The sequence below is a fragment of the Oratosquilla oratoria genome, chromosome 3 (assembly GCF_046742065.1).
Source record: "Oratosquilla oratoria isolate Oo_2021 chromosome 3, ASM4674206v1, whole genome shotgun sequence".
Classification (NCBI taxonomy): domain Eukaryota; kingdom Metazoa; phylum Arthropoda; class Malacostraca; order Stomatopoda; family Squillidae; genus Oratosquilla; species Oratosquilla oratoria.
Genome location: NC_134779.1, coordinates 19,683,690 through 19,711,189, shown reverse-complemented (window position 1 = coordinate 19,711,189; position 27,500 = coordinate 19,683,690). Strand labels below are relative to the sequence as shown.

Here is a 27,500-nt window from a genome sequence, read left to right as displayed (position 1 = left end):
TATGAGAGAATTGAAATGCAATTCTTAAGAGTTGCACCTCGTTGAAGCAACATTATGTATCAACCCAAAAAGTTAATGGAGTTACAATGTTTGAATTCCAAGAAATATATTTCCATTTAATAAGAGTGTATTTTTTCTTTCTTTGTGTCTTTATTTTCAACGTCTTACGAAATAATTCAAATTGTTAGTCGTGAATCCAATAAATGAAAATTATGACTTTAAATTATATGGTAATTTCAATGTTTTGATTCTATCATTTTGTTTTCTTCCTTATATGATTACCCTCTTATTTCGTTTGGAATATGAAAATATTTTGACTGCCCGTAAAATCTAGCTTGGTGTTATTAGAAACTCGATTTTTATTTCTGAGAATTATATAGTGCAAAAAATCAAGGAATGACATTGAAAAAAAAATACTGCACACTCTTCTGTCCAGTGTATATGCCCAAATCGGTATCCCAATTAAGTGTAAGATCTTGTATAGTTAGATTTTTTAATTAGAAAAATAAACAACGTACATGATTACTATTTAGGGTATTTGGTATTGGAATGATAAAGTTTGGGAGTATTTAAAGGAGTTAAAACAGATTTTATTATTTATGTATTTATTTATTTATTTATTTCTCACTTAAATCAGCTGATTTGCTTTGGCCTCCCCTGATCTACACTAAATTATATTCGAACAAGTTGTTAATGAAGTGGAAGGTTGTGTAATACTGGTTTTTTAGATTTGAAATATTATATTTGTATTTAAAGTGACTTGAAATTGAAGTCATAACAAGACGCTGGAGATCTCTATAGAATGGACATATTTTTTTTTACATGTTTTCGTCTTTATTGAAACCAGTGGTGAAGAAGAAGAGGAGAAGGTGAAGAAGAGGACGAGACGAACAAGGGGGAAGAGGAGGAGGAGGTGAAAAAGGAGGAGGTGGTGATGGTGGGGGAGGATGAAAGGAAAGAAACAGCAGAAGTAGAGGAAACACAATAAGAATAGAAAGAGGTGGAGGAGGAAGTTGGAGACGAATAAGATGAGGAGGAGGAGGATGTAGAGGAGATACAAGAGTTGGGAGACATGAAGGACACGGAACAGAAAGAGAAGAAGAAAAAGGAAGAAGGACAATAAGACGAGGAGGTAGAATAAAAATTTGTGAAGGAATGCCGGAAGAAAAACAATAGATAACAGAAGGAAAAATAAAAGAATTAGAGGAGGAGGAGGAGGAGAGGGAGGAAGTTGTGATACTAGCAAAAGTAGTGGTGGTGGAGAAGGAGAGGGAGAAGACGAAGAGGAGAAGAAGGAGAAGGGCGGTAGTAGTAGCAAATGTAATGGGAGTGTTGGTGGTGGAGAAAGAGGGGGAGAAGACCAAGAGGAGGAGGAGGAGGAGAAGGTTGGTAATTGGTAGCGGTGGTATGTATAATAATAGTAGCAGTGACGGTGATATTGGTAGTGACGGTGTAAGAAGATGACGAGCCAATGCTAGGAGGTTTGTATGTGTATGCGCTTTAGGGACTGTTGGGAAAGGTCACAGTCACTGCTGGAAATCGGAGAGGAGTGCGGGATTCGAACCCATAACTAAGCGAATGCGAGGAAGAACGAAGGGAGGAGGGGGTAGGAGGAGGAGGGGAGACTGTGTGAGAGGATGAGGAATTGAGAGTGGAGGAGATGTGGGTTATGCTCAGGACCCAGAGGTCATCTTAGTATTATCTGAGCTTCTCTCATCTCTGAGACTTCTGCAGTTTCGGCGTTTCCAACAAGTGGTGGAGAGAGAGAGAGAGAGAGAGAGAGAGAGAGAGAGAGAGATGGGTTTGGGAGAATCTATTCAGCACAATGAGATAATCTGGTCCTCTTCAGTCCTACACTAACTCGAAAAACATTGCAATGCGTTTTGGTTTTTCTTTACATGGAGGCTCTCAAAGCCTCGTTCTTATTGTCGAAAAATGCAGGACGCGGCAGTAACTTTTTTTTTTTTTTTTTTCTCTTTCTCTCTCTCTTTCACGGTGCCTCCAGCTCCTTTACGAACTTTTACCAAACATTCTTCCAGAAAATGCGCATCTGGAAACAAAAGTTGAAGCCCTTTAGGAACGTGGAGCATACTATTTGAAGACTGAAGCATTAAACAATGAAAACCCGGTGTCAAAAGAGGCGAATGTTCTTCATCCAGATGATGGCGCGAACGGAGGGACACTGTGAAATGGAACCTTGAAGAAGAGCAAGCCATCATGAGGTCTTTTGGTTCTTGGAGAAGCGGAGGTTGAGGGTGGAGAAGAAGAGGAGGGGTTCAGATTATACACTTAGGAAGGACTCATGAAAGGTGAGAACCCCAGCCTCTCAGACCAAAACATTAAAGGAAAGGAAGAGGATTTTTACATTCTTCCACATACTAGCCGAGCAGGGAAAAAAAAAAATCACGAAAGAACAGAAATATTGAAATCTCCGATTTCTTGTGTTTCGATTCTTGTTTGCCTACTGTTTCGTCTATCCTGTTTTCATTCTTCTTCGTCCAGTACCACGTTCTGTGTTCCTTTTTTTTCACTGCACCATTGTCTTCCATGTTTTACCTCCTGCTAGTATTCCTCCACCTCTATCCCTTGACCTAACCAAACCTAACCTAATCTAACCTAACCTAACCCAACCTAATCTGACAGAACCAAAAAAGAACCTAACCTAACCGAATCTAGCCTTCACCACCCCCACCCCTTAACCTTCTACCCTCGCTACACAAACTCGTTTTGCCAAACAGGCTTTCCCTCCATTGTCCCCCATCAATAAACCACCTCAACAAGTCCCTGCTCTTATGTTTTACACCGTATTCACTTGTTTTGTACACTTTCTCTACGCGTCTCTCTTTGGTATGACATGTGTTTTTCTAATTCGACAGACATTCCTCAAATAATCCTCTAACATGTTTTATATGAACTACCCCAGAGCTACCCCAGGTGTTGTATGGGGATGAATTATAATTCAGCCCCATTCAACACCATCGAGATTAGAGCTAAAAAATAAATAAACGAAATAAAAATAAATACGAATGGAATAAATTTAGCAACCATGTAGTAAGCTCTGAAACTATCAGTTGTTTTAAGAAACGATTAGACAACTTTATGGATGGGGATGACACGTGGTGATGGATACGGAGCTGCCTAGTGTAGGCCTTATGGTCTCTTGCAGTCTCTTTCATGCTTATGTTATTATGTAAATGAATAAATAAAATCATCATCATTATTATTATGATTATTATTATTATTATTATTATTATTATTAATGATAATAATAATGATAAAAAATCTACGCAATGCCATAACTATATAGTTTCTAACACAGTTATATAATCCACATGTTTGTTCTCATTCAGGGAAAAACTTTATGTTCAGTTCGAACTCTGTCGTTCTTGTTTTTGTAATGACTGAAGTCTTCATTCCTCCTCACACCCTGTCTGTTAACCCATTAAACTCCGATGACAAGATGTCTTGTCATTTGGCCAAATAAAACAAAAAAATCATAAAACACCAAAATGTTTGATCAAACACCAGAAAAATATGACGTCAGTCCTCGCTTCGCTCGCCGCTCGCCGCCTTTCTTCCTCTTGTCCCTGTTTGTTTACGTTTCATCGTACGTTCCATTTCTTTTTCCGCCAACAAGTTCTCCCCCCCAATAGCTAAACACATACAAACTCAAGTTTCTTTCTTCAGAATAATTCGGAAATAGAATAAAAATGTGAAAGAATTTTTAATAACTGTGACGAAGAATAAACTTGTCATTGAAAATAAAAGTAGATATGGCAGGAAGCACAGTAGAATCAGTGTAGAAGTTTGTAAGTCAAGTGCAAATGTCTGGAATAGACGGAAGGATAGTGATTGGTGAGGATTGTGTGTGTGAAAAGTAAGGTTAGAATAAAATTGGTTTGATATCACTATACGAAAGAGTAAGACAAAAAAAAGTTTAACCCATTCAACTCCGATGACAAGATGTCTTGTCATTTGGTCAAATAAAACAAAAAAATCATAAAACACCAAAATGTTTGATCAAACACCAGAAAAATATGACGTCAATCCTCGCTTCGCTCGCAGCGAAGCGAAGATTGACGTCATATTTTTCTGGTGTTTGATCAAACATTTTGGTGTTTTATGATTTTTTGTTTTATTTGACCAAATGACAAGACATCTTGTCATCGGAGTTGAATGGGTTAAAGTAGAGAGGATAATGAGAACTTTTGAGAAGGTGGCCCTTGTGAAAAGACTGACAAAAGACAGAATATCAAAATAAATATAAGGCTTAAAGAAGACGGTACAATAAGGATGAGAGAACGGAAGATAAAGCGGAAAGAGAGAGAATGTGAAAGAGAGAGAGAGAGAGATAGAGGGGGGGTGGAGAGAGAGATAAAGAGAAGACAGGAAAACATAAGCATACCGCATTAATGGAGGAAGATAAATAACATAGAGTAAAACGGAAAGAGAGAGAGAGGGAGAGAGAGGGGTGGAGAGAGAGAGAGATATAAAGAGAAGACAGGAAAACATAAGCATACCGCATTATTGGAGGAAGATAAATAACAGAAAATAAAGCGGAAAGAGAGAGAGAGAGAGAGAGCGAGAGAAAGAGAGAGGGAGAGAGAGAGAGAGCGAGAGAAAGAGAGAGGGAGAGAGAGAGATAAAGAGAAGACAAGAAAACATAAGCATACCGCATTATTGGAGGAAGATAAATAACAGAGAATAAAGCGGAAAGAGAGCGAGAGGAAGAGAGAGAGGGAGAGAGAGAGAAAGAGAAGACAAGAAAACACAAACATAGCGCATTATTGAAGGAAGGTAAACAATAGAAAATAAGGGGGAAAGAGAGAGAGGGGGGTGGAGAGAGAGAGAGAGAGAGAAAGAGAGAGAGAGAGAGAGAAGACAGGGAAACAGAAGCATACCGCATTATTGGAGGAGAATAAACAACAGCATGGCTGAAGAGTGATTGATGGGAGAGGAAAAATTAATCTAATTGGAAAGGAAAGGAGTGAACTAACCGAATGGAAAGGATATTGATTAATTAATGGTAATGCTATACGTAACAGGCAAAAAAATATCTAAAAATTCTACATGAACAACAGGAGTGCGTGTGGAGAGTTTGAGTAATGAAAAGGATGACCTATTTCGCCAAGTTTAAGGCCCTCTTCACACTAACGGTGTCAACCGCCGCGATTTGAGCCGTGGTGGTTCAATTACGATGTAAGTCATTGCAGGCGTTCACACACAACCGCACAGTTTTTTCTTATCTATGCGGTACCGCCGCGTTTTCCGCGCGGTTCAAACCGCTAATGTGAACAGGGCCTAAGGCCACCGTAAACGCCACACCGACTGCAATGCCCACCCCAACAGTGACCCCCATCCTCCAACCTCACCCCCCAAAACACACACACACACACGCACACACACACACACACACACACACACACACACACACACACACACACACACACTGGGTGCAAACATAGTTTGTGTACACACGTAAACAACGACGAAGAACCTTTTTATTTCTTGAATTGGCGAGGAAGGGTTTGGCGGCAGGACTTCGATGAAATCACGAAGTCGAGGGCGAATCCTCGCACTACCAAAAAAAAAAAAAAAAAATCCAACCTTTCATGGAACATTTTTTTTTTTTTTTTTTTTTTTTTTTTTTTTTTAGGAAAAAAGTGAAAGTAAAGATAACAATGTCTTTTCTGAATTTTTTTCATAACCAAGCAAAAATCATATTATTTATAGAATTGATAAATACAGATTATCCTGTCGTGATACATCTCGTCGTAAAAAAAGATCTACGTCCTAACTGTGCATGAGACGTTTAACCCCATGTTTTGAATAAATATATGAATAAATAGATTAATTAATAAATGAAAAATAAGATCTGACTGTTCCAGTGTCCATTGGTTTAGAGGAAAAATATACTTCTCTCCATTTATAAATATCGCAATGGCTGGTGCATTGTAGCCACAGATCAGCAACGTGAATACATATTTGATAACCTGTATCGGAAAATAATGTTTTCCCGTAAGACGCCACACGCCAACGTAGATACAAGTGTACATCATGAACTGCATGAGGCCGGACTCAAAGAATGTTCTGTGCTCGTCGAGACAATGAATGGCCTCTGGTGTACGAACAGTCATCCCCTTCGAGGTGGCGATGTGATCCGTGTTCCGACTAAGTACAGGCGATTTCATGTAGCTCATGCAGCTTTCTCTCTCTCTCTCTCTCTCTCTCTCTCTCTCTCTCTCCCTCCCTCACACACACACACACACACACACACACACACACACACACACGCACACACAATGTAAAAGACAATAAACCCTACACTAAGCAGTTCTGTGTCCCTTACTACCTCTCATCCCTCTCCATATAATTATTTAACCTTCTTTTAAAGCAACCAAATGTTAACCTCTGTGTTGGTTAACCCGTTCTTGCCTATTTCCTTGATAGTATCGTCATGATTCTACCAAAGGGATCACAAACAACTGAAAGAGAACAGGCAGGTGGGATTAGAAGATAAAGCACCACTCGGTAGGGAAGGACAAACACAAATTGACACGTGTCTTTTCAGTGCTTGGAATGTCTTCAAAACCGAGACAGGATCTCAAAGAAGGCCCTTTAGAGTATTTGTGTACATATAAACAATGATGTTTGTTGAAGAAGATTGCCTTCAGGTGAATGTAGACCAAAGCATTTTCCATCTTTAAAAAAAAAAAAAAAAAAAAAAAAAAAAAAAAACCTGACAGTTCCTCTACTAGTTTTCACTTTTCCAAGAAGAAGGAAAAAACGAAAAATGAAGAACACTATAGGGTTTGGAACGTTTATATGTCTTAGCCACAGACGACTGTGTACTCTAATGAAATATTTAATTTAAGTGGACTTTCAAATTGAGATAAAGTTTTTACGTCAACAGGGCAAAGTTAATATGAGAATTTTATAGTAGAGTAGAAGAGATGACTAGCATATAGCCAAAGGAATAAATAACCATACGACTTCTACGTAGTTATCTGTCTACATACACACACACACGCACACACATACACAGACATACACACACACACACACACACACACACACATATATATATATATATATATATATATATATATATGTGTGTGTGTGTGTACATATATAACTGTATATATGTATATATATATATATACATATATAAATGTATATAATATATATATATATATATATATATGTAATATATATATACTTTATATATATGTATATATATATATATATATATATGTATGTATCATAATATAATATATATGTATATATATATCATATATAATATATATATATATATATATATATATATTTATATATATATATATATATATATATATATATATACACACACACACAGACACACACACACACACACACACACACACAGTGATATCCTACATTCAGTAACTACTCCTTGTCATATATTTAAGCTATTTTGTTTAGGATAGGTTAGATAAAATTAGATTACAAAGGATTACAAAGGCGGAGCATGCCGACAGGAGACCTTTTAGTCCATATCTAGGTCGGATGCGAAAAAAATCATAATACTTATAAAATAATAAATAAAAACTATAATAATGTAAATAACAAATAAAATACATTAATAAGTGCATAGGTGTTAAATAATAAACAAACAGGTAAATAGTAAATAATGATAAATTGACATATAACTAATAATAAATGAAAATCAAACAGACAAATAATAACAAAACAAAAACAAATAATATAAAATAAATTATAATCATTACAGCATCTTGCTTAGGTGTTTATCTAAATGATTCTTAAAGCTTCGAACTGAACTACATTGCACTACCTGTGCAGGAAGTTTATTCCATTCATTACAAAAAAAAAAGGACTACAAATAGATTTGGTTAAAGTTGGTAATTTTATGGTAATTATTCTTTATTGTCCTGATCTGTAGCGTCCTCTTCACCATAGCGTGGGGCTTCTTTTAAGATCGTCGGTTCTCAAGAGAACTGCGCGCGCGAATATTTAGGTCGGATGCGGAAAAATAATAGTAATAAATTAAGAAAATAAACTCTGTCACTATTTCAAACACATTGAATAAAATGTTCCAAATTCACAGGTAATGGACTTAGAAATAAAAGAAGATGACATAGAGTATTTGAACGCGAGTAGATTATTTATATTCACTAAAACGTTATTATTGCATTGTATGAGCACGACATGACTTCACGTTTCAGCGCGTCCGACATGACGTCACGTCGTTGCAAAAAATTATCAAGGTAGTTTTATTCTGGCTAAGGACAGACGATTTTATTCACCTATATAGCACATCCTTTCGATAAATGAAATATTAAAAAAGGCATTTATTCAAAGCTTAAGCATGGGTAATGTACTAGTGGAAATAATAGAGACATCAGTGCATGTTGGTGACATCGACGACGAGACGTTGATATATTTAATATTACGCATTTACGACGACAATCAGTGTGCCGCGCGGTAGCCCAGTGGATACCTTGTCGAACTGATGAGCAGGTGGTTGTGAGTTCGATTGAGGGGACCCGCTGCATGCTTCTTGCTTACATCGTGGGAGTGAGATGGTGAGTTAATCAGAGTGGAAGACTAACAGTGGTATTCTTAAAAAAAACATTTCCTTATATAAATCCTTGGAAGAGAAAGATTTATATAGGCAGGGGCACAAATTTTTCAAACAAATTTTATCCCTTAAATTCTTGTTGCATATGAAAGACAATTTCATTAGAAACAAAATACTATTTAATTTTTTAAATAGAAAAATAAGGGAGATACGATTTTTTAAATTATTTCTTTATCCCGAATTTTTTGCTAGACTTGACCATAACAAAAGGGTAGAATTAAAGGTGATAATTTGTAAAGATTTTGGTAAAGAAATAAACACAAACTCTAAACCACTGGTCCAATTTTATTGAAATTTAGAATACTTGGGCTTTATGGGTCAACAAATTACGTGAGCATGTCAAAAACAATGTAGAACATCTCAATCATACAAAATTTGCCTTTTCATAGCAACTATTAAGTTGTCAATTTAGAGATAATCATTCATAAAATCCAAACCCCTGGCCCAATTGACGTGCAACTTGGCATATGAAGGTTTTATGGGTCAACAAATCAATTGAGCATGTCAAAAACAATGGAGGGTCTTCCTTTTATACTATTCTTACCAACACCTTTCATGTTGCCATGGCAACTATGGTCACTTTAGAGATAATCATCCATAAAATCCAAACCCCTGGCCCAATTGACATGCAACTTGGCATATGAAGGTTTTATGGGTCAACAAATCAGCTGAGCATGTCAAAAACAACGTAGGGCCTTCCTTTTATACTATTCTTACCAACACCTTTCATGTTGCCATGGCAACTATTGTCACTTAAAGATAATCATCTATAAAATCCAAACCTCTGGCCCAATTTACATGCAACTTGGCATGCGAAGGTTTTATGGGTCAACAAATCACCTGAGCATGTCAAAAACAATGTAGGGCCTTCCTTTTGTACTATTCATACTAATACCTACCATGTAACATGTTCCATCAATGTAATGTACGTGTAATGTAATGTATGCGCACCCAAAAGAACTCTACCATCACATTAAAAAGTGCATATATAGGTGCCTTAGCCCTTACTCTTAGATTGCCTCTCGGTACACTAACCAGTCAGTTCTGCAACTATTCTAATACCTAACTTAAATTTATGTTGAAATCGGTGAATTATTTTTTACACCAATTTACTGAAATAGAAAAATGAATAAAGTCTTTTTACTTTCGAAGGAGTTATTTTGTTTAATCGTGTTATCTATAATCATGACAATCTGAATAAACACCTCATGAAACCAAGAGGAACATTTAAGTCTAGCCTCTAGACCTCCACTAGTCTTGAGATCTCAGATCTCTCATGGTCACGGACATGGGACATGACATGGAATACTGATCATATTATTAATAGTTATTTCATATACTTGCTATCATAGCTATAGCCGGTTATGTAATAGGTATAGCATAGCCTGTCCATCTTAAAATTCATACCATAACAGCTTAGTATCTCCGACATGTCATGCGTTACCAAACACGACTAAGTATCGGAGAACATGCCTACATGTTGACGATTGAGGCACAGCAGTTTCATTATCAACGATCTTAAAATCTTTCGTTCCCAAGAGAAAATGGGCTAAAAAAAAATACGATTATATTTAAAAATTCATATATACTATATATAGGTGTCTTATCTTTAAATTTTTACTCGAACTAATTTGCAACGGCTAATAGCTAAATTTGCGTTTATTTATTATTATTATTATTTTTTTAAGAAATAGGCATACATTTGCAGAACAGCAAGACAATTTGATAATTCTGCGTATGCGCTGAACGCTACAACCATTCAAATTGATCGTACCCATTCGAACGGGTCGGAAAAAGATAGTGGTGACATTACATCCGCCATGATCGTGGATTCGCGCGTACCAAGGTCTAAGTAAACAGGTCTAACCGCTGGAGCAGTTCTGCGCACCTTCTGACGTCTTTTGGATGCGTCCATTTTCTCTTTGTGATACACTGAAGAAAACTGTGAAACGCCAAGGAAGACAGGAACTATAATATTTTATATATTATATATATATATATTATATATCATATATATTATATATTCATATATATAGACATGAACTATAATATTTTATATATATATTTTATATAATATTTGTCAGAATATAACTGAGTGGAGCGGTGCGAGCGAAGGCGACGTCATTTTTGAACGACGGACCAGCTTCAACTGACAGCTGTAGGACCCGCTAACCCCACTTTGAACAGCCAGGTGACGTTCACGGGCCCGCTGCGCCAACTCCCTCGAAATTCGGTCGGAAGTGGTTAGACCTTATATTCTTAGATCTTGGCGCGTACATTCCTACTTGTTCCTACGATCTTAAATTGCTCATTTCCGAAAGAAAAAAGACTCAAAAACATGAATATAATTAAGATATTTTTATATAGATGCCTTACTTTTACATTTTTACTCGGAAAACTAATTTGCCAAGGATAATATACATTTTAATATAATTTGCGTTTAAATCGGTGAAAATTGGTTTGCTTTTGAAGAATTGGGCATACACTTGCACAACAACAAGATAATTTGAATACCCTGCGCATGCGCTCAACGCTCCAAGCATTCAAACTTAGCCAAACCAAATCCAACGGGCCGCAAGCGATGGGGATGTAAACAGTACATGCGTGATAGTGGCTCCGCGCGTGGTTTCTCCCGTAACTAATTTATATTAGGAAAGATTTTAAGAATACCACCGTAAAATTCTTACGGTGGTATTCTTAAAAAAAATATATCTTTATATAAATTTTTTCCTTCCAAGGATTTATATAATATTTATATATACATACATATACCAAAGGCTTTTTCCCCCTTACACGGGGGTAGCCAAAAAGAAAAAGGCATAGAAACCACTTCCACCCATTCCATTCCCTACATATTCCACTCCCCTCCACCCTCCTCCCTCCCTCTTATCTTGGCACCTCCTGGATGATGGGTCATCCCTGCATCCTGTCCACTGCCCTGGGTCAGAAGTAGTGTCGCAAGATACAGCATATCCACAGCAAGGCCGCTTCATAAATTCGGCTACGCCCCCCCCCCCTCTCCGTCCCCTCATGCAGAAAAGGAGAAGACGGAGAGAAATCCCTTCGGGCTGCGTCAAATTTTTTCTCATACATACTTCCTCACCCCCCATCCCCCACCCACTCCCCCTCATGCATCACAGCATCATCCATTCACCCCTATCTTCTGTCCTCTCCCGTCCTTCCTCAACAGACATTCCTCTCTTTTGCAGTGCCTTTTTCACCCTATCCATCCATCTCATCCTAGGACGCCCCCTCATATTCCTTCCTTCCACCTCTGCCTTCCATACCTCTTTTACTAATCTTTCTTCACTCATTCTTTCCATGTGTCCAAACCATCGTAATACTCTTTCATCAACCTAATCTCCCAGTTCCCTTTCCACCCCTGTTCTCCTCCTCACCTCCTCATTTCTCACTCTATCTAACCTAGTAACCCCTATCATACTTCTCAGACATTTCACCTCAAACACATTCAAACTCCTCTCTTCCTCTCTTATGTTCCATGTTTCTGCCCCATACAATGCTGTTGGCACAATCACTCCTTCATATAACCTCCTCTTAGTATCCATTCCCAGATGTCTATTTCTCATTACACTTTTTAATCCACCAAGACATTTACTCGCTTCTCTCAATCTACATTCTACCTACCTCCACCCCCACTCTTCCCTTTACTGCCACATTCGCACCCAAATATCTAAAACTATCCACTTCCTCCAGTTTCTCACCCTTAATGCTCACTTCCAGCCTGCTATCACTCTCTCCCCTTGTACATCTCATCACCTTACTTTTGCCCACATTTATCTTCAGCTTCCTTCTTTCACACAACTTCTCAAACTCTGTCACTAACTTCCTCAATCTCTCCTCTGATCCTGCTACAAGCGCAGTGTCGTCAGCAAACAACAACTGGCTCACCTCCCACTTTTCTCCATTTTCTTTAACCATCTCCAACCCCTGACCCACTACCCTTGCATTCACCTCTCGCACCACCCCATCCATGTATAGATTGAATAGCCAGGTCGACATATCACATCCCTGACGAAGTCCCACCTTTACCTCAAACTACTCATTCTCTCCACTTCTAATCCTAACACAAGCTCTACTACTCTCGTAAAAACTCTTGAGTGCTCTTAACAGCTCTACTCCTATCCCATATATCTGCAGTACCTCCCACAGTGCCTTCATGTCTACCCTGTCGTAAGCCTTTTCCAGGTCCATAAAAGCTCAAAAAACACCCTTACCTTTTCCTATAGCTTTCTCACATATCTGTCGTACCACAAAAATCTGATCTACACAACCCCTACCTGTCCTAAATCCACACTGTTCCTCACCAATATCTCCCTCTGTTCCTCTCCTAATCCTCTCAATCAAGGCCCTCCCATAAGCCTTCCCAACTACACTTAACAAGATGATCCCTCTGAAACTACTACACTTACACTTGTCCCCCTTTCCCTTGTAAAGTGGAACTATACAGGCACTCATCCAGTCCTCCGGCACTCTACCCTCTCTGAAACAAACATTAAATAACCTCACCAGCCAGTCCACCATAACTGTACCTCCTTTCTTCAGACATTCTGCATGGCATCCATCCAACCCAGGTGCCTTTCCTGCTCTCATCATCTTAACAGCTGCTTTCACTTCATCTTTCCCTATTTCTCCTCCATTTTCCTCACTTATCATTCTCATTTTCTTAGCGCTTCCCACTGCAAATACCTTTCCCTCCCTATCCTCCTTCACATTTAACAACTCCCTAAAATACTCTGCCCACCTTCCTCTCACTGCTTTCTCTTCCATTATCATCACTCCATCTGCACCTTTTACCTTTTCTTCTGTACTTGATTCGCCTCCTCTTCGTCTTTTAATTTCTTTCCAAAACATCTTTTTATTACTTTCAAAATTTTCTGTCCTACTCTTACCCCATTTCACATCTGCTCTCCTCTTTGCTTCCTTTATCTTATGCATAACTTCCCTTCTATTTACTTTGTACCTCTCATACGATTCCCTCGTCCTAATTTGTAGCCAATCTATGAAAGCCTGCTTCTCTTCTACACCCTTCTTTGCTTCCTCATCCCACCACTCATTACCCTTCCTTCTATTTCCTCCCGCCCTCCTTGTTCCACGCACCATCTTTGCACACGTTATGACTCCCTCCTTGAACCATCCCCATTCCTCCTCCACTCCTAGTTCTACTCTATCCTTCACTCCCTCCCATTCCTCTCTCAGCTTCTTCTTATACTCCTTCTCCTTTTCTTTCTCATTTAAGCAGTTCATTCTAAGTAGCTCCCTACCTTCTGCCCTTTTCCTCTTTCTCCACATATTTTCCATTCTCCATTCTCCTTATCTACTATATAATAGAATAGAAGTATGGCTAGAGTGATACTCATAACAAAAACAACACGAAAGTAGTCGAGAATATACGTACATTAGAGCCAGCCTTAATCACCTCTTCCGTATCGGTTTGTTACATAAGAACAAAGAATGGAGGAGACTGCAAGATACCATAAGGCCTATACTAGGCGGTTCCATATCCCTTACCACCTTTCATCCCTATCCATAAATCTATCTCATCTTCTCTTAAAGCAAGCAATTGTTTCAGCGCTCACTACATGGTTACTAAGTTTATTCCATTCGTTGGCCACTCTTGTTTGTTTGTTTTTTCCTTTGATAATGGCTATTGCCAAGCTTCTCTATGTGCTCCTTCGGCCGTAAGAGAGTTATTTGATTTCTTAGGGCGGGAGCTGGTGTGGCCCGAGAGTACTGTGTAAATGGTATACGCGATTGAGAACCGAAGCAAGAACCATTCAATCACTTAACGATATCTGTAAACGATTCAGTATTTGTTGCCCTTTGTATTCGCGTGCCAATACCTTGGTATAGATGCTGAAACGAGTTTTAGATGAGTTTTGTGTGTGTGTGTGTGTGTGTGTGTGTGTGCGATTCTCTTTTCCTCTTCGCAACTTCACTTATGTGAAAGCGTTTGAGAGCGGTATAAGGTTGTTTTCTTCTCCCCCCCCCTCTCTCTCTCTCTCTCTCTCTCTCTCTCTCTCTCTCTCTCTCTCTCTCTCTCTCTCTCTCTCTCTCTCTCTCTCTATTTATCTATGATTGTATATGCGTGTGTGCTTACTAAAGCGAATGTTGTGATTGTCTATGAGTTAATACTATTTTGCAAATGAAGAGAACAATTTTCCTAAATATTTTGGATATTGAAACCTTTTATATTTATTGAACAATCGGATCTTGTAAGTAAACCTAGAATCTTACTAACCAAGCAATTTTGGTAACCTTAACTATAACTAATACATGTATATAATTTCCATAACACGTGCGAATCACCTTGTTTTGAATAAAATAATATGATGCCAGGACTTTAAGTGTCATTCTTCATCATAGGTTTGGTAGAGACGTTCCGGTCAGGCTTTCGGACCGTCTTCAGGTACTTTTGGGGAGCTTTATGTCGACTACAGACTCTTTCTCTTCTGGCACTTCCGAAGGCGTGGAAGCCTTCCGCCTCCTGAACGAAACACTCTCCGAGGATGGGAAGTTTTTGAAGAGGACTTCGGCTTTCAGAAACACCGAGGGCGATGTATGTATTCAAATACATACATACAAACTTTTCAGTATAAAAATGTTTGTAGAACCGGTTGACAGTGACTTGGCAGATTTTTTCTTTGAACAGAAGTCATCTGGATTAAGTTCGTGCCCTTGTACTGATGAAGTTCAAAACAGGAGCCCTGAAAAAGAAAATAATAATAATGGAAAATGTTTAAAAAGGAGAAATAATGAAAATGATATAAATAATAAAAAGTATGAAGCCATGAATCCTGTTGGGTCTCGCCCTTTTCCAGTAGATGTTCAAGAAATGGGCCCTGAAAGAGAAAAAGGAAATATTATTGAAAACAATGGAAAACAATCGAGAAAGTTTGAAAATGAAAAGAAAATAAATAATGAAAATTATGTGCCTTCAAAGCTAAGGATGTCTCGGTCCCCGCCTGCTGAAGTTCAGGATAATGGGCCTGAAAATGAAAAGAAAAACAGTGGAACTGAAAATGAAAGAAAAATGTGTAAGACAGATAATGAGAAAAACAAGAAAAGTGAAGAAGGAAATATGGATCTTGAAAATAAACCAGTGGCAGAAAATATATTAAAAACATACAAGGAAGTTCTGCTATCATTAGACAAAGGAGAAGATCAAGCAGAAAAGTATGGAAATGATAAAAAAAGAACACAAACTGTACCTGGTAAGAGAAGACCTGAAAAGCGGAGCGAGAACGACAGAAGAGTCGAGTCCGCAAATGCAGGTCCTACACTGGTCCCTGAGGCACCTCGCTCGTGCCATGTTCCCGCGGGTGCAGTGCGCGTCATTCCGACTCCAAAGAACTGGAGAAAGAGACAAGGCAACATCAGCACGAATGAGTCTGGCTCCCCCAGCACCAAAGAGCGTCGAAAGCACTTTGACGAGGAAGCCACAGGGCTGGGCCCCTTGAAGTCCCTATTGAATAAAATATCTCCCAAAAATTTTGAGAAAGTTTCTGGTCAGATATGTGCGTTCCTCGTCGAAAACCCGGCAAGAGTTGAAACTACCGCGGGAGTAGTGACAGAGTTTGCGATACGTCAGCAGTTCTACGCGAGAACGTACGCGCAACTCTGCACTTTATTGTTGAAAAAACTGCCAAAGGAAAGTGCTAACGCTTATAGAACCCACCTCGGAATACAGTGTAAACGCTTATTTGAAGTCTCTGAAAATTTAAACATCAAAGGAAAGAATCTGAACGCGGAACAGGAACTGATTTCCATAAAGAACAGAAAGCAGTATGTAGGCCTGTGCTCATACATTGCTAGCCTTTGCCTGGAGGGCATTTTTGAATCCAGAAGGGTCGCAGTTTGCATCAGATCGCTTCTCAGAAAAGGAGACGAAGGATCTCTGGAAGCCGTTTGCGCCCTTTTGGAGACCGCTGGACAGAAAGTGGACCAGTCGGTCAAGGCATCACCCGTGGGAACCCAGGTCGTCAACAGTATATACTCCTCCATTAAGGAAATAATGGAGAAAAAGTTGACGAGCAGTAGAATGAGGTATCTTCTGTTGGACATCGTGGAACTGAGGGAGCGTGGTTGGAAACCAAGAATCCCAAAAGAAGTTCCTCAGTGCCGTAAGTAAGACTTGCATCTCAAGAACTGAAAAAAGCGAGAAAAATAACGGCCAAAAATATATATAGAAAATAGAAATCATATGATTATATTTGTAAAACGGAAAAAATAATTATGGAAAATAGTCTCTGTAAAAATATATAAGGGAAAAGTAATAGAAAAATGAACAAATGCCTGGAAGAGAATAGCCGCGGTATAAGAAAATATGAGGAATAAAGATATGGAAAAAGGAAAAAATCATCATGGACCAATCGGGCAAGGCATTACCCGTGGGAACCCAGGTCTTCAACACTATATACTCCTCCATCAAGGAAATAGTGGAGAAAAGTTGACAAGCAATAGAATGAGATGTCCTCTGTTGGACATCGTCGAACTGAGGTTGCGTGGTTGGAAACCAAGAATCCCAAAAGAAATTCCTCAATACTGCATTAAAAAAAAAAAAAAAAGGCCGGAAAGTAAGAAAATAGTGTTAATAATGGTAATGGTATCATTCATGGTAATGGTAAGACAAGGTCTGTTGTAAATAGTTTCCCTCAGCTGAATAAGGCATTTTCAAAGAAATAAAAATCTCTAGAATACAGCACGATCACCCTCATTGCTGGAGACTCCTCCCAGATGAATAAAATCGCTTGGCGATAACCAATACAAAGACTGTGGGTTGTCAGTGGCAGGCGAATTGTTATCCATGCGGGTTTTGTACCTCTGTAGGTCTGTCTGTCTGACAAAAAGTTTCTGAGCTGAATAAAATGATCAGGCGTCAACCACAATAAAGATATAATCGATTCTCTGTGTGTGTTTGTGTCTTCCTCCCTTTCTGTCTGTCTCCTCCCTCTCTCCCTCCCCTTCTCTCCCCCCTTCTCTCTCTCTCTTTTTCCCTCTCCTTCCTCTCCCTTCGCTCTCCTCTCTCTCTCTCTCTCTCTCTCTCTCTCTCTCTCTCTCTCTCTCTCTCTCTCTCTCTCTCTCTCTCTCTCTCTCTCTCATTAGTTACCAAGGAAGTTTTGCTCAACTGGTAAGACTTAAACTGTCAGTTGTCGGGCGAAGTACAGAGGTCGGGCGCCGAGAGAGAACCGGTGTCCAGCAGGACCTGGTGCGGGAGCGAAAGCACTTGGTGCGCCCATCCGCCCTATTGAAGTTAGACGAACATTGCTTTCGAAATAGAAAACATAATTCGTTCTCCTCCCTTATACAGGAGTAAAAACTATTTTTGGCTATATATATGTCACGGGTCTCGTTCCGAGTTTATTCGTGACCGGTTTCACTTGTAGCTTCTTCTGAAGAAGCTACAAGCGAAACCGGTCAGGAATTAACTCGGAAAGAGACCCGTGACTCTCTTTTTCCACCTTTTTCAACTTGTCACAATGTCTCAATATATATATATATATATATATATATATATATATATATATATATATATATATATATATAAATATATATATGCAGAAAAACCTCTAGGAAAATAACAGAAATGAAGGGCATTCGTCTATTCAGACATTTTCAAGGTACAGGTACCGAAAAAGAGACAAGTATATATACGCAGAGGATAGGGTAGATCTCTCCCCTTGACCTATGTGCTCAGAGTCCCGAGAGTTTGGTTTACAATTTTCTTAATAACAAATTCATCCAATCTGTACAATCCATGACTTAGATTTGAATTATTAACAAATGTATCCTTGATCAGACTGGATTCTATGATATTTCTATTGAAATAAAAATTACTCCTAACAGTTACTTTAGCTTCATCCCAATTATTACAATAGCTGAAATCCCTAAGATGAGCAAATAACGCGTTGGACGTTTGACCATAGCGTTACAGCGTTAGAAGTAGTGAAACGTCCAACGCGTTATTTGTTCATCTTAGGGATGGTGAGATGGTGAATTAATCAGAGTGGAAGACTAACGGTAGTATTCTTGTATAAATTCTATATAAATCCTTGGAAAGGTAATATTTACTTATGGAAATATTTTTTAAGAATAACACCGTAAGATTCTTACGGTGGTATTCCTTAAAAAATATTTCCTTATAGAAACCTTTCCCTTCCAAGGATTTATATAAGATTTATATAAGGATTTTTTTTTTTTTTTTTTTTTCTCTCTCTTTAATGTCACTGTGAGATGTTAGGACCACACAACCACATGAGGCGTCCAGAAACAGAGAAGCACTTTCACTGGTTTCGAGTTCGGTACGGACATATACATATAGATAAGGCTTAATCCTTTCACGATCCGTACTTCATTCGACACCAGTAAGAGTGGCGGGGATGCCCCTTTGTTTCTGGACGCCTCATATAAGAATGTAGGAAGTCATGGAGAACAATGAATTAGAATCTAACTTATTTTCTTTCAGCTAAAGTGAACCTTAATTAACTACTATAGAATTTACCCAATTCAATCAGATCTCTCTATATATATAATTTTTTTTTTTTTATACATTTTTCCTTTCCCATGAATGGACGGGGTAGTCTCATCTATATTCTGGAGTTGGTAGGAGAAAACTGTAACACGAACAGAAACGGGTAAAAACCACTAAACTAAGAAAAATATTAAGACAGGGCAGGACAGTAATGGATATAAATTAGATTGAAGAAGAAAATTTGCTAGAGTTGGTGTACCAATAGAGTGGTTAACGAATAGAATAGACTAAGTAACTACATAGAGAAGGTTAGATAACTTTGTGGATGGGGATTATAGGTGGTAATGGACATGGAACTGTCTAGTGTAGGCCTTATGGTCTCTTGCAGTCTGCCTCATTCTTATATTCTCATGTACTATAGAATAGAACCATAGCTGGAGTAATGCTCATAACAAAAAGAACACGATAGTCGAGAATATACGTACCTTAGAGCCAATCTTAATCACCTCTTCCGTGTCGGGTAGTTACATAAGAACAAAGAATGGAGGAGACTACAAGAGACCCTATGGCCCGCACTAGGGAGTTATGTGTCCCTTACCACCTTTCATCCCTATGCATAAAGTTATCTCGTCTTCTCTTAAAGCAAGCAATTGTTTCAGCGCTCACTACATGGTTACTAAGACTTATTCCATTCGTTGGCCACCCTGTTGGTTTTTTTCCTTTGATTTTGGCTATTGCCAAGCTTCTCTATGTGCTCCTTCGGCCGTAAGAGAGTTATTTGATTTCTTAGTGCGGGAGCTGGTGTGGCCCGAGAGTACTGTGTAAATGATATACGCGATTGAGAACCGAAGCAAGAACCATTCAATCACTTAACGATATCTGTAAACGATTCAGCATTTGTTGCCCTTTGTATTCGCGTGCCAATACCTTTGTGTACATGCTGAAACGAGTATTAGATCAGGCTATTTCTGTTTTTTTTTTTTTTTTTTTTTGTATGTGTGTGTGTGTGTGTGTGTGCGTGCGTGATTCTCTTTTCTTCTTTGCAACTTCACTAATGTGAAATTTTTTAAGAGCGGTATAAAGTTCTTTTCTCTCTCGTGTGTGATTGTATATGCGTGTGTACTTACTGAAGCGAATGTTGTTGTTGTCTATGAGTTAAAACTATTTTGAAAATGTTTAGAACAATTGTCCTAAATATTTTGGATATTGTAACTTTCTATACTTATTGAATAATCGGACCTTGTAGGTAAACCTAGATTCCTACCAACCAAACGCTTTTGTTAAGCTTAACTATAATGCTATTACATGTGTATAATTTCCATAACACGTACAAATCACTTTAACTTGAATAAAATGATTGGCGCCAGGATTTTAAGCGTCAATCTGTCCTCATAGGCTTTATTGAGACGTTGTGGTCAGACTCTGTCCGTCTTCAGGTATTTTTGAGGAGCTTTATGACGACTTCAGGCTCTTTCTCTCCTGGCGCTTCCGAAGGTGTGGAAGCCTTCCGCGTCCTGAAGGAAGAACTCTCTGAGGATGGGAAGTTTTTGAAGAGGACCATGGCTTCCAGAAACAGTGATGGAGAAGTTTATATTCAGATATATGCATACAAACTTTTCAGTGTAAACACCCTTGTAGAACCAGTTGCCAGGGACTTGGCAGATTTTTTCTTTGAACAAGAATCTTCTGGATTAGGGTTGCGCCCTTGTACTGGTGAAGTTCAAAGCAGGGGCCCTGGAAAAGAAAATAATAATAATGAAAAATGTTTAAAAAGAAGAAGTAATGAAAATTATATAAATACTAAAAAGTATGAAGCCATAAAACCTGTTGGGTCTCGCCCTTTTGCATTAGATGTTCAAGAAATGGGCCCTGAAAGAGAAAAAGGAAATGTTATTGAAAGTGATGGAAAACAGTAGAAAAAGATTGAAAGTGAAAAGAAAATAAATCATGAAAAGTATGTGCCTCCAAGGCTAAGGATGTCTCGCCCCCCGTCTGCTGAAGTTCATGAAAATGGGCCTGAAAAAGGAAAGAAATACAGTGGAAATGAAAAAGAAAGAAAAATGTATGAGACAGATAATGAGAGGAACAAGGAAAATGGAGAAGGAAATATAGATCATGAAAATAAACCAGTGGCAGAAAATAAATTAAAAACATACAAGGAAGTTCTGTTATCATTAAATAAAGGAGAAAATGAAGCAGAAAAGTATGGAAATGATAAAAAAAGAACAGAAACTGTACCTGGTAAGGGAAGACCTGAAATGCGGAGCGAAAACGACAGAAGAGTCGAGCTCGCCAATGCAGGTCCTACACTGGTCCCTGAGGCACCTCGCTCGTGCCATGTTCCCACGGGTGCAGTGCGCGTGATTCCGACTCCGAAGAACTGGAGAGAGAGACAAGGCAACATGAGCACGAATGAGTGTGGCTCCCCCAACACAAAAGAGTGTCTAAAGCACTTTGACAGGGAAGCCACAGGGCTGGGCTCCTTGAAGTCCCTATTGAATAAATTGTCTCCCAAAAATTTTGAGAAAGTTTCTGGTCAAATATGTGCGCTCCTCGTAGAAAAGCCGGCAAGAGTTGAAAGTGCCGCGGCAGTAGTGACAGAGTTTGCGATACGTCAGCAGTTCTACGCGAGAACTTACGCGCAACTCTGCACTTTATTGTTGAAAAAACTGTCAAAAGAAAGTGCTGACGCCTATAGAACCAACCTCGGAATACAGTGCAAAGGCCTATTTGAAGTCTCCGAAAATTTAACCCCCTCAGGAGAGAATCAGAACGCAGATCAGGAATTGATTTCCATAGCGAACAGGAAGCAGTATGTCTCCCTGTGCTCATTCATTGCTAGCCTTTGCCTGGAGGGTATTTTTGAATCCAGAAGGGTCGCACTTTGCACGAAGACGCTCCTCAAAAAAGGAGACGAAGGATCTCTGGAAGCCGTTTGCGCCCTTCTGGAGACCGCTGGACAGAAACTTGACCAGTCGGTCAAGGTATCACCCGTGGGAACCCAGGTCGTCAACGATATATACTCCTCCATCAAGGAAATAGTGGAGAAAAAATTGACGAGTTGTAGAATGAGGTATCTTCTGTTGGACATCGTGGAACTGAGGGATCGTGGTTGGAAACCAAGAATCCCAAAAGAAGTTCCTCATTGCCGCAAGTAAGCCTTCCATCTCAAGAACTGAAAAAAACGAGAAAAATAGCTGCCAAAAATATATATAGAAAGTATGTAGAAATCATATGAGAATATATGAAAAATGGACAAAATAATTATAAGGCATCGCCCGTGGGAGCCCAGTTCGTCAACAGTATATACTCCTCCATCAATGAAATTGTGGAGAAAAAGTTGAAGAGTAATAGAATGAGATATCTTCTGTAGGACGTCGTCAAGCTGAGAGAGCGTGGTTGGAAACCAAGAATCCAAAAGGAAATTCTTCAACACTGCATTTAAAGAACTGAAAAAAAGAGAAATGTAATGACCAGAAATGAAGAAAACGTTAAAAATGGTAATGGTATCATTCATGGTAATGATAAGATAGGGTCTGTTGTAAATAGTTTCCCTCAGCTGAATAAGACATTTTGAAAGAAATAAAAGTCTCTAGAATACAGTACGATCACCCTCATTGCTGGAGACTCCTCCCAGATGAATAAAATGGCCTGGCGACAACGAATACAAAGGCTGTGGCTTGTCAGTGGCAGGCGAATTGTTATCCAGGCGGTTTTTGTACCTCTGTAGGTCTGTCTGTCTGACAGAAAGTTTCTGAGCTGAATAAAATGATGAGGCGTCAACCACAATAAAAATATAATCGTTTCTGTGTGTGTGTTTGTGTCTTCCCCCCATCTGTCTGTCTCACCTCTCTCTCCTCATCTCTCTCCCCTTCTCTCTCTCTCTCTCTTTTTCCCTCTCTTTCCTCTCTCTTTCCTCTAACTCCCTTCGCTCTCCTCTCTCTCTCTCTCTCTCTCTCTCTCTCTCTCTCTCTCTCTCTCTCTCTCTCTCTCTCTCTATCTCTTTCTTCCTCTATTTGCTCTCTCTCTCTCGCTCTCTCTCTCTCTCTTTCTCTCTCCAGTTACCAAGAAATTTTGCCCAACTGGTAACACTCAAACTGGAGGTTGTTGGCCGAAGGACTGAGGTCGGGCGCCGAGAGCCGGAGACCAGCAGGACCTGGTGCAGGAACGAAAGCACTTGGTGCGCTCATCCGCCATATTGAAGTTAGACGAACGTTGGTTTCGAAATAGAAAACATAATTCGTTCTCCTCCCTTATACAGGAGTAAAAACTATTTTTGGCTGAATCAAATCGTCTGGTGCCATTGGAATTAAGGGGGGACTGAACTCCTTAACAAAAAAAACAAAAAAAATCTTATAAAAAAGTGTATAGTTTTTCAACTTGAAAATTTCAGGTTTTGTTTAGAATATGGATAGAAATACTTTATGAACCCAAGAACTTGCTACGTCTTGACGTAATAAAGTTATGACGTCATAAAATTATGATTTCATAACGTGTTTTTTTACGTGGTTTTTTTATTACAGACTTCTGCTTTTTAATGGTAATACTCAAAGATCCTATAAACACTTTTACACCTTTTTTTTATTTATTCGCTATACGACGTGAGATATAGGTGTCGTAAGTATGGTCACTTACGTCCCCCTTTATTTGTGATTTTCCACTTAGATGGAGCCTGTCGCCCTGTTTTTCAAGATATATATATATAAAAACAGGGGTGGAAATAAAGATATACCTATTATACACCACCAAAAGCATTTTCAGGCTGCTACAAATTATTGAAAAAAATTGGGATATTTTTAATTGCAAATATTTGTGGTTTTGAGATACGAGCGTTTAAAGTTTTCAGCATTGTATATCTCTGTTATTTATTGTGTGATTTTCATTATATTCACTCACATTATTATATAATGTATATTGAATACGTTAACAGTAGATATTTTCACATATATACATATCTACTATATGTATTACCTTAAAATGTATTTGTTACTCGTCAAGCTGTCCTTTTCATAATTGAAGATTTTGCGTTTTTACCGGTATAAAACCTCACTGCTGGGGCGTCATCACTTTGTCAAATCATTCCTGAGTGGTTTATTTTGACCAACAATGAGCCCCTTTCCTCTGCTCAATGACAAGGCTTACCAAAAAGGTGTTTGATCCTACACAGATGCGAACCCAGCCCCGTATGTTTCTCCTTCGCCAGCTATTTTCTCTTCCTCCTCCTGAATTTCCCTCATCTTCTTCTCTTCATTTGGAAGAAAGCACTTTGTCAGCTGTGTTGTCAGGTGTGGTGGTATTTGGTGGTGGAGATGGTGTTGGCAGTGGAGGTGGTGGTGGTGGTGACGCGCGAGTCGTTGGCATCCCTCCCCCAAGCCTCTCACGCAATTGCCCTCCTTCTAGCACAACTTTCATTCCACTTTTGGCTCAGTTTTTTCATCTTTTCCTTGGTTTTCCTCTTCATCGTGATGCAGTTGATGATTGGACATCTAGTAAGTGTAGTAATGTCCAGGAAATAAGGCAAACAGCGGTACAGGAACACAATATCGCCACAGTCAGTTAGATGTTTATGCATCAATGTACCCTGATGTTTGATGGATAACTTAGGCTTGAAGCGTGTTGTGCACACCACACGGAAGAGGAAGTCACGCTGATGCCAGACGTACAAAATATAGCCATTTCATGGAATTAGACAAGCGAAAACAAAGCATATTTATAGACATTTAGGGCCTATTCTTGCGTGAGCCATTTACATTGACACGCCTCCCTGGAAACTTTAAACTCCCTGCATTACGCCGGGTAGGAAAAAGTCGTTCGTATTTTGCTTTTTGGATGTTTATATTATTGGAAAATGCCCATATCTAAATTTCTATTTTTGGATGAGAATTTCATGATTCAAGGTGTTCAGTCCCCCCTTAATTTGCAGTCTCTATTATTAAGATAGACACTATACTACAACTCAACTCCTGCCATCCGTCTTCACCCAAGGAAGGAAAAATAATGCACATATATAGATATATATATATGTATATGTATATATATATGTACAATATATATATATATACATATATATATGTGTGTGTGTGTGTGTGTGTGTGTGTGTGTGTGCAGTAAAACCACAAGGGAAATAACCATAAGGAGGCCGAGCGCTTTCGTCTATTTTTCAAGGTACAGGTACAGAAAAAGTTTTCAAGTACATATACTCAGAGTAGGGTAGCTCTCCCCGTGACCTATGGGCTCAGAGTCCCGAGAGTTTGGTTTAAAATTTTGTTGATAAATTTATCCAATCTGTACAGTCCATGACTTAGATTTAAATTATTAACAAATGTATCCTTGATCAGACTGGATTCTATGATATTTCTATTCAAATAAGAATTACTCCTAACAATTACTTTAGCTTCATCCCAATTGATACAATGGCTAAAATCCCTAAGGTGAACAAATAACTCGTTGGACGCTTAACCATAGCGTTATGGCGTTAGAAGTGGTCAAACGTCCAACGCGTTATTTGTTCATCTTAGGGATGGTGAGATGGTAAGTTAATTAGAGTGGAAGACTGACGGTGGTATTCTTTAAAAAAAAAAAAAAAAAAAAAAAAAAAAAAAAAAAAAAAAAAAAAAAAAAAAAAAAAAATACTTATATAAATCTAATCACCTCTTCCTTATCAGTTAGTTACATAAGAACAAAGAATGGAGGAGACTGCAAGAGACCCTATGGCCCGCACTAGGCAGTTATGCGTCTCTTACCACATTTCATCCTTATCCATAATGTTACCTCATCTTCTCTTAAAGGAAGCAATTGTTTCAGCGCTCACTACATGGTTAGTAATTCGTTGGCCATTCTGTTTTTTTTTTTTTTTTTTTTTTATTTTTTTTTTTTTTTTTTTTTTTTTTTTGCTATTGCCAAACTTCTCTATGTGCTCCTTCGGCCGTAAGAGAGTTATTTGATTACTTAGGGCGGGAGCTGGTGTGGCCCGAGAGTACTGTGTAAATGATATACGCGATTGAGAACCGAAGCAAGAACCATTCAGTCACTTAACGATATCTGTAATCGATTCAGCATTTGTTTTCCTTTGTATTCGCGTGCCAATATCTTTGTGTACATGCTGAAACTAGTTTCAGATTAGGCTATTTCTGTTTTTTTTTTTCTTTTTTTTCTTTTTTTTCTTATGTGTGTGTGTGTGCGCGCGTGGGCGTGATTCTCTTTTCTTCTTTGCAACTTCACTAATGTGAAATATTTTAAGAGCGGTATAAGGTTGTGTGAATTGAATAATCTCGTGTGTGATTGTATATGCGTGTGTGCTTACTGAAGCGAATGTTGTGGTTGTCTATGAGTTAAAACTATTTTGCAAATGTTGAGAAGAATTGTCCTAAATATTTTGGATATTGTAACTTTCTATACTAATTGAACAATTGGACTTTGTAGGTAGACCTAGATTCCTACCATCCAAACAATTTTGTTAAGCTTAACTATAACTATTATATGTGTATAATTTCCATAACACGTACAAATCACTTTAACTTGAATAAAATCATTGGCGCCAGGATTTTAAGCGTCAATCTGTCCTCATAGGCTTTATTGAGACGTTGTGGTCAGGCTCTGTCCGTCTTCAGGTATTTTTGAGGAGCTTTATGACGACTTCAGGCTCTTTCTCTCCTGGCGCTTCCGAAGGTGTGGAAGCCTTCCGCGTCCTGAAGGAAGAACTCTCTGAGGATGGGAAGTTTTTGAAGAGGACCATGGCTTCCAGAAACAGTGATGGAGAAGTTTATATTCAGATATATGCATACAAACTTTTCAGTGTAAACACCCTTGTAGAACCAGTTGCCAGGGACTTGGCAGATTTTTTCTTTGAACAAGAATCTTCTGGATTAGGGTTGCGCCCTTGTACTGGTGAAGTTCAAAGCAGGGGCCCTGGAAAAGAAAGTAATAATAATGAAAGATGTTTCAAAAGGAGAAATGATGAAAATAATATAAATAATAAAAAGTATGAAGACGTAAAACCTGTTGGGTCTCGCCGTTTTCCAGTAGATGTTGAAGAAATGGGCCCTAAAAAAGAAAAAGGAAATATTATTGAAGATGATGGAAAACAACCGAGAAAGCTTGAAAATGAAAAGAAAAGAAATCATGAAAAGTATGTGCCTCCAAGGCTAAGGATGTCTCGCTCCCCGCCTGCTGAAGTTCAGGATAATGGGCCTGAAAAAGGAAAGAAATACAGTGGAAATGAAAATGAAAGAAAAATGTATGAGACAGATAACGAGAGAAAGAAGAAAAATGAAGAAGGAAATATGAATAATGAAAGTAAACCAGTGGCAGAAAATAAAGTAAAAACATATAAAGAAGTTCTGTTATCATTAGTCAAAGGAGAAAATGAAACAG

The 27,500-nt window shown here is 38.6% G+C and overlaps 2 protein-coding genes across 3 annotated transcripts in view; both read left to right on the top strand.

Annotated features, from left to right (window-relative positions):
- Positions 1-27,500, top strand: part of LOC143019537 (carbonic anhydrase-related protein 10-like) — a 946,303-nt gene that overhangs the window by 790,183 nt on the left and 128,620 nt on the right. The gene's annotated exons all lie outside the window — the stretch shown is intronic.
- Positions 8,467-17,549, top strand: LOC143019532 (uncharacterized). Its single transcript, XM_076175243.1, has 2 exons — positions 8,467-8,582; positions 15,023-17,549. The coding sequence occupies exons 1-2, from the start codon at positions 8,551-8,553 to the stop codon at positions 16,785-16,787; spliced, it is 1,797 nt and encodes a 598-aa protein (XP_076031358.1). The 5' UTR covers positions 8,467-8,550; the 3' UTR covers positions 16,788-17,549.

Bases quoted from the DNA above. Each gene is read 5' to 3' on its own strand.
- LOC143019532 (XM_076175243.1), top strand. From the start codon at position 8,551: ATGCTTCTTGCTTACATCGTGGGAGTGAGATG. The intron at 8,583-15,022 runs GTGAGTTAATCA...TCTTCATCATAG, and splicing joins TACATCGTGGGAGTGAGATG to GTTTGGTAGAGACGTTCCGG.